The following is an 8,655-nucleotide window of genomic DNA, read 5'->3' as shown; positions in this document are numbered from 1 at the left end:
TAAATAAGGGGGGGTCTTAGGGTTGTATCGATTAATTTAGGAAAAAATTACACCTGAGGAAAAATGTTAGGGAAGCCTTGAGATGTAGTGTGCGCGGTCTACATCACACGGTTTGCTAAATTTGATTGACTTACAGATTGAATGGTATGTGATAGTATGTGTGTGACCCCATGAACGAGCTGTCTCACAGGAAAAAACAAGTGAAGAAAATGGGTGGATGGATTGATGGATGGATGGGTGGTGCAGTCAATTTTCCTTCAAAATACGGAGGTAATGGAGTCCGGCTCTTTGCACGTGCACATACGGATCGTTGAATCTATTCTCAGCGTCATGTTCGGAGACAGCAGAGGGATCCGGGCTTTGGGGTCATTGATCTCGACCTGGGCTCGGGGACTCGAACCGGCGGCGCCCAAGCGGATTTTAGCGAAAGGGGGCGAGTCCCTGACGGAGCTGCTGTCCTCCATCTGGGAACACACCAGCTCCCTGAAGCACTCGCGGAAGCGCGTGGACAGCAGGTTGTAGATGATGGGGTTGACGGCGGAGCTGAGGTAGAAGAGGATGCCCGACAGGATGTGGACGCATTGGTAGATGGCGTGCATCATGTCGGTCCACTGGCTGATGGAACTCCACAGGAGCCGCTCGATGTGGAAGGGGGCCCAGCACACTCCAAACACCGCCACCACGATAGCTGGCCGATCGGAAAACGGGGAAAAGCAAAAAACAAAGCATTAGATCCAAATGCATATTCATTAATTCACGAAAAATAACCAGGAAACCAGTCGTTCATAATCCATAACACAATATTTAAATCAGGCTCTGGGAGCTGTATGCACAGGTATAATTCAGTAAGGCAACAAAATTAAGATTGGAGTATTTATCATCCCCCTTGACTTGAGGACAAAACTACGCATTGCTGCGCTGAGTGGATGACATGCTCCCTGAATTTCCCCAAAGGGATGAATTAAGTATGTATCTATTCATCTATCTATCATCCAGGATGTCTCCATCCCTCTAACAGGAACAATCAAGTGCAGAAAATGGGTGGATGGATGGATGGGTCGGTGGGTTGATGGAGTGATCAATTTTAGCCAGCAGAGCTGACGCAAAAATCAAAGGATGCCGACATTAGAGTCGAATGTATATTTATTAAAAAAGTAAAAGTACCGGTACTTAATTTTTCACTGTTCAAGTCCATCTCCCAATCAAAAAACAACAACTTTGACGTGAACAATGTCACTGAATCACTACTAATGACAAATGTACTAACACGTAACGTAATTGCAAATCGTTTTTGAAAATAAATTGCTGTTCTCTAGTGGCTGTAAAGAAACGGCGAAGTTTAAATGCAGAGCAAACGTGGCCATTTTAACATATTCAGACTTGAGGGCCTATGGATTGATGAATAATTCTCACTCAAGGTGCCCACAACTACACGACTTTCAGCATCCTGACGTCCCGGGAGTGTTCCAGACGGGGGTGTTCACACTGCAAGATCCTCACGCAAGCACGTGCGAGACCTGACGAGTCTTGGGTATTTTTCAACGTGACCTTTCCAAAAGTAAACAAAAAACAAATGGAGCTTTATAATGAAGAAAGGTTTGTTGTTTGCTGTGGCGTGTGTGCTAATTTATTTTTTTTTGCCGACAAAAGAAAAAAAGGACATTACGTTAATTTCAAGCAGGAGCGGGCGAGCAGACGCAGACTGTATGGATTAGTCCTGCAGAGAGTTAGAGGTAAATTATTATTACGGGCTGGATTGCATATTGATATTGTTCCTGTAAAAAAAATGGAATCTGAAACAATTTTAAACAGAAGAACGGAAGAAGCTACGAACACGTCTTGTTTGAACCGGTATGTCACAAGATTCAAGATTCAAGATTCAAGATTTTTATTCACAAACATTTCGTGGTTGAAGTTCCATCCAAATCGATTCACATATGGAGCTGAAATTGGTGAAAAACCGAACAAATTTCAACGCTATCACACACGCTATCACACACACGTCCATTGCATTTCACGTCAAAATATGTCCAACCCAGCTAAAACTATCTGGAACACAACAATGACAGAAGCTACGAACGCGGTTAAGAAGTCGTTTGAACAGTTATGTCACGAGGATCATGTGGTTTAAATTTCATCCAAATACTGTAGATCCACATACGGAGAAGATATTAGAGAAAAAAGTGAAAAAACGTTGACGCAAATATTCAGCTGGTCCTGCTTGACTGACACGTCACTGTACGTAAACAAAACGAACGAGGTGAGATTTGGAGTTGACGCTTTATGACGTGGTCATACTAGTTATTATAAATGTACAGATTCCGCTTCAGAATGCCCCGTCGGACCGTGTCAACTGTGGGGTGTAGACTCAGTCGCTCTGTAGTGGTTCAACATTACAAACTATGCGTTTATCTGTATATATGTACTTATGAATTGATGTACCTTCTTACATGGTGGATGTCAATATTTCCGTGGATCTGTTCGCACAGAAATACCACAACTTTTCTCCTATTTCATGAATACGTAACTGTGGTAGTTCCCTCCTACGTTTGGTAGGTGGCGTTTCCGGGGCCCTCCGGCACAGAGACACAGACGACAATGGGTTGTAGACATCAATTTATTGTCGAGATGAGGCCAGGTGGAATTAGCCAGGAGCAGATAGATACATGTCATGACAGGGCTCCTATCCTGAGTGTGTGTGGGGATGGGGGTTTTAACCTTTAACCTGTTATCCCAACCAATGAGCAACAGGCATGCAGCCACCCTGACCCAATCACAGTAGATCCAGGTCAGGTGTGGCTGCTCAAACCATCCCACACAACACAGTAACATATTGAAAATGTAATCCAAGGAAAAAAATGTTCGACTACCCTCGTAAACCTCTGTAAATAAAAAAATCGCTTCGACATGTGACTTGAACAGCCACATGAACAGTACAGAGCAGAGAAAAAACCATGTGACACATACGGACAAACGTACAGCGAGGAGTGCCAGTGCCTCTTCCGCTCGGCGGCACACAGCAGGGATGAGGCCCCCCGGAGCTCACGCGCTGGTTCCTCCTGAAATGGCAATTTGAACTGGAACTCGCTCTCTTCCCGACCTGAGCCCGAAGCAGCCCCCATCCCCGCAAAAGGAGAGCGATTAGAGAAAGAATCCGCGGTTGGAGAGGGTCCCTCAGTCAGCTCCAAACGCCCCCGCATTTAATCACACAGCGCAGATTCGGGGACCTCGGAACCTCCGAAACCTGTAATACGTACCTAACATGACCAAACAGGACCCTGTTTTCAGCTATATTTATTATCATGATTATTAGGATTATTATTAATAATCATGATAATAATAATTATACAACTAATAATAATTGTTCTATTGTTCTAATCTATTGTTATGCTCGGATTTTAACTTCTTTTTTTTTCTCCTTGGAATTTTTCAGGCGACTCGTATCTGGAAACCGACAACCCCGTCCGTTAGAAGCGAGACGTCTCAGACATCTCGTGGTTCAAGTCTCATCCATATCGACTCATTTTTAGAGCAGGAATTAGAGAACAAATGTTGAAATTTGACCGGAAGTCGCCAAACATTAATGCTTTGCCGACCAGCCATGGTTCATCCGTTTGGGTGACGTTATATATGTGCAGGTTGTGTCTCCGAAAGCACATTCGCACCGTGCGAGCTACGTAGTGAAGACTCCATCGCTCTGCAGTGGTTGCAAACTGCGTGTGTGTGTTTGTGTGTGTATCATCGTACCTGCTTGACATAGGCAGGGCTTTTCGTTTGATATTTTATCTATTTTGCACTTTTTTAAAATACAAACACATTCTGTTCACATCTAACCCGGTGCCGTGTCCTTCCTTATTTTGCGGAATTGGAGCCAATCAAACCACACAACCTGTAGGAGTCAAAAACAGTCCAAAACATATTCCCTGTTTGTGTCCTCACACATGGTGTTCGCGTGCAGCTCCCGAGCAACAGCTCAAGAGCAACAAATGTTTAAAAAATGGATGAAATGTCTCTGAAGGACATGCAGTGTTTAGTCTGTTAGAATGGAACCGTGTTGTCAGGAACTTCCACACGGGGAGACTTCCTTCCATAGAAACACCGTGAGGCAGGACTCAGGAATACAGGTAGTAGACAGCCACCTTCTCATTTTAGTATAAAGTCATAACACACAAGTGTATCGTCTTGTATTAGTAATTATGCGTGTCACCAGGACCCGGAAACCTCACGTCATTATGTCAGCCGATGCTGCGTTCAAGGGAAACTCAGAAAATTGTAACTCGTTTTAGTAGTAATGCCGATGTAAAGACGAGGGACAGCAGGAACTAATACTACGTTCCATGGCAACTCGGAAAATTGTAATTGGTGTCGATACTGGACTGCGTGTACTGCTGCCTGTCCTAGTCAGTGAAGAGCAATGAAAATACCTAATGTTTTTTTATTTGAATATATATTACATGCATTCCATATACGCTTCCTTACTGTATTACTCATCTTCCCCCTGGTTTCCTCTCGTGCTCTCATTGCCCGTTCACTGCTGCTTCCGTCTCTGATCTCCCGATGCTATTTCAAACTACACAGGCTTTGTCGCAGATTGCTAAAAAAGACGTGTGGGTCAGGTCCCAGCATGTTTTAGACCCGCCTAATAAATACAAGCGGCGGTGGCGGTAGCGCGCTGCAAGAGACACTGATGTGGAGTATGATGTCCCGATCTCAGTAAGTGGTCTAGGACAGCCAGATCTCGGCAGATATTGTCTCGTCTAAACAGGACACTAGGTGCACTTATACCATGTTGGACGCAATCATTTCATTGTGGAACAGAAATTGTCAGATTACTAGTTGAATTGACGACATGGTGCAAGCGCCGTCGGAACACACAATACTGTATGTGACACGGCCCTGAGGCTGAGGGAATATTGACAGGAAGATTGAAAAGACGCTCCCTCAGAATGTCAATTTCCTTTTTATATTAAATGGCAATACTTCCTCTGTGTTTTGCACCTGTTTGTGTCCCATTGTGTCTTTGGATCATGTCTCGCCCTTTGACATATTTCATTAGCAGAGCGTTATTGTCAAATCATAGCATCATGTGATAGAGGATTACCATGGAAGTAACAAGGCACAAGGTCATGGCCGATCCATGAGGTAAGCCAAGATCTATTGCCAACATGGTACCAAAAGAATGAATTAATTCAATGTGATATATATCCGCATTGAAAAGCAAACAATTGGCAAATGACAGAAGATGGGTGATGGGGGATGAGTGATTGGTGATGGGTGATGGGTGACGTATTTTCCTATTTGGTAAACCGAGAAAAGACAACAGCAAGAAAAATAAAACTCACCGAGCATCTTGGTAACTTGTCTCCTCCGCCCATTTTCCATTTGTATATTTGATTTGGTGATGGAGCTGCAATTCTTTCCCAGGTGCCCATGAGGCCTCTGCTTTTCTCTGCCAAGATGAACTCCCATCACCAGGTACAGCACACTGATGACCACCATGGGCACAAAAAAGAAGCAGATAGTCGTGATCTGGATGACCAAGTTGTAGATCCACAGGGGTTTCAGCACGGTGCATATGGCGGACTCGTCCATCCGCTCGGGCAGATAGAAGATGCCGTGCAACGTGGTGTTGGGGATGGCGCAGACCATGGACACCACCCACAGGCTGCTGATGACCCGCTTGGCGTGCTGGTTGGTGGAGACGTACCTGGTCTTGAGCGGGTACACCACTGCCATGTACCTCTCCACGCTCAGCACGGTGACATTGAGGATGGAGGCAAAGCAGACCGTCTCAAAGAGAAAGATTTTGAAGTAGCACCCTCCCTCGCCAAACAGAAAGGGGTAGTTCTGCCAAAGGTCGTATATCTCCAGGGGCATCCCGAACGAGAGCACGAGCAGGTCCGACATGGCCAGGCTCACCAGGTAAAGGTTGGTGGGGTTCCGCATCTTCTTGTGCTTGGCGATCACGGCGCACGTGAGCAGGTTTCCGGACAAGCCGGTCAGGAAGATGAGGAGATAGACGATGGTGACAAGCAGAACGTAGGGGGACCGCTTAGGTCCCAGTATTTCAAAGAGGACGTCCTCGATGGATTGGTCGCCGGTGGCATTGTTGTTTCCGGTGGCGTTGGGCTGCACGGTGCCGTCGAAGTGAAGTGCGTTGTGCAATTTGGAAAAGTTTAAAAACAAGATGGAGTTTCCCAGATGTTGCTCCATTTCCCAACGATGTTATGTCATGAGGAGAGGGGAGACGTGACTGGAGGAGGTATCATGAACGTTGTTCACCCTTTCCGGAATTCAGTTTGCATCAGGGGATCCCTTACAATGAGAGGAACAATGAGAAAAATGGATTTAACTCTCTTTTGGCATGATGGATTTTAAAGTCTCTTTAATGAGTTTGAACATTGTTGTTCAATTTTGTTGGTAATCCCAGGGCTTATCTATTTATTTATTTATTGGTTACATTGTAAGAGCAATGATTTTACCCTGTTGCTAGGATTAAAGTCTGCGATGATCCAGTCATTTCTTTGATGATATGTAAATGTGTGACCCAGGCGGCAAGTGAACATTCTGATCAAAGGCTGAAGTCAAAGTGAATGGTCGGGTAGGATGGTCTGCCTTGTCCACCCGTAGACTCAGCCATTGGCATATTTTGTATTTATAAGGATATTCTTGGTCTGCTTCCATCTTACCTACGGATTTACATCCCTCAGGAAACCATGGGAAGTTTTTGTCTTCTCTCCCAGGACAGATACCTGCTATCTGTCCCTAAAGTCCATACTGAATTGGGAAGACGGGCGTTTAAGCGTGCTGCTCCCTTTGCTTGGAATCGTTTGCAGAAATACCTGATACTTCCGGATCTGGTCTCGCTGGATGCATTTAAAGTCATTCAAAATGACTTGGAGGTATGGACATCTGGCTGGAGATGTTTTGACTAATTCATATTGCGCCTGTTTGATCCCCGGTGTTGATGACTTGTGACGAATATTGATGAATATTTTTTATATTTTATGATTCTGTAATGTATTCTTTATTGTAATTACAAATTGTTATATGTTTCTTTATGTCTGCCACCCTGTTAATTGTGCTGCTGCCTGTCTTGGCCTGGATGCTCTTGTAAAAGAGATTTTTAATCTCAACGAGACTTTTCCTGGTTAAATAACGGTTAAATAATAAAATTTAAAAAAAAAGTCATCACTGCAGCATTTGATCAAATCTGGTTATTTCCAGACTGAAACCCGATTATCTCAATTCTGGCACAGCTGGAAATCGATTTCTTCCAGCTAAATATAATTTTAAATAGTGTGTGCTATAAGTTCAATTGGATGCTTATAAATGGAAATATTTTGTGTATTTTGTAAGTTTGTATGTACTGTGTGTGTGTGTGTGTGTGTGTGTGTGTGTGTGTGTGTGAGTGTGTGTGTGTGTGTGTGTGTGTGTGTGTGTGTGTGTGTGTGTGTGTGTGTGTGTGTGTGCGTGTGTGTGTTGAGTTGTGATTGTTTTTTGTGTTGTTCCCCAAATAATTATTAATCATTAATTGTTGAAAACCCTAAATTCAAAGGGCCAACACCCATTCAATTACCTGGAAAGGAAATTATTTTGTTGGCTTTGGTGGAACTGGGTTTCGCATTATTAATAATAATAATAATAATAATAATAATAATAATAATAATAACAATAAAACTAAAAAATATTATTATCAGCATTATCCTCAGATGCAAAGCCAATATACAGTATTCCCAAGTGAAAAAGATTTAGCAAGACAATGTAACTGACTACATTGTTTGAATATGATACAAAGCGCTTTGCTGCAGTGATGACTGCAAATCAATCAACTGGTGGATATTGAGGTAAACAAATTCAAAGCTCTCCGATGATAAATGATAACTATAGAAGATATAATTAATATATTAGACAACTTGTAAAATCGAGGTTCTTCAAAAGACGACGATCGGCATCGTCTATTGCTCCATCCATCCATCCACCCATCCATCCATCCATCATCCATCCATCGATCTGTGCTGATCTATCCATCTATTAACCACAGTAAAATGCCCTGATAAGAATGAGAAAAAATTACCTTGAAAAATAGCATTTCCAGGTAAAGGGATTTCAAAACACGCGCATGTCATAACTTTTGTGAGATATCAAGATAGAAAGCCTCACCTTGACGCACCGAACCCTGCTCTCCAGACGCGCTCCTTGTTCTGCCGTGATATCATCCATAACAACCATATTATCCATAACAACCATATCAACCATGAAATGTATGGATGCACAAGGAGCCCAAGAAAAAATGTATCCGAGGAAAAAAGGTTTGGTTGGAAAGACGAAAAGAGCCAAATACACAAGTTGCAGAAATCAGTGATGATGTGACGCTCTGCTGTGTGGTCTCCAAGAGAGGGAGAGCTGGTGTGTGTGTGTGTGTGTGTGTGTGTGTGTGTGTGTGTGTGTGTGTGTGTGTGTGTGTGTGTGTGTGTGTGTGTGTGTGTGTGTGTGTGTGTGTGTGCGCGCGCGCGTTTGTGCGCGCGCGTGAGTGTGTATGCGCGCGTGTGCGCGCGTGTGTGTGTGTGTCGGTAAAGGAATTGCAAAGGGTCCGCAAGATTCTTGTTTTTTTATTGTTTGTTTCATATTGTTTTTGTTGGTTTGTTTGTCTGA

At 43.6% G+C, this 8,655-nt stretch overlaps 1 protein-coding gene across 1 annotated transcript; it reads right to left on the bottom strand.

Moving 5' to 3' along the window:
- Positions 1 to 257: 257 nt before the first annotated feature.
- Positions 258 to 6,213, bottom strand: nmur3 (neuromedin U receptor 3; the record flags this gene model as incomplete). The annotated part of the gene is made up of 2 exons (XM_080001053.1): positions 258 to 688; positions 5,343 to 6,213. 2 exons carry the CDS (start codon positions 6,211 to 6,213, stop codon positions 258 to 260), a joined length of 1,302 nt encoding a protein of 433 aa, XP_079857179.1.
- Between the last annotated feature and the right edge of the window lie 2,442 nt (positions 6,214 to 8,655).

This window comes from Zeus faber (genome assembly GCF_960531495.2).
Source record: "Zeus faber genome assembly, chromosome: 5".
Classification (NCBI taxonomy): Eukaryota; Metazoa; Chordata; class Actinopteri; order Zeiformes; family Zeidae; genus Zeus; species Zeus faber.
Note: the sequence above shows the minus strand (reverse complement) of the source record. Positions and strands in the feature narration are given on the sequence as shown.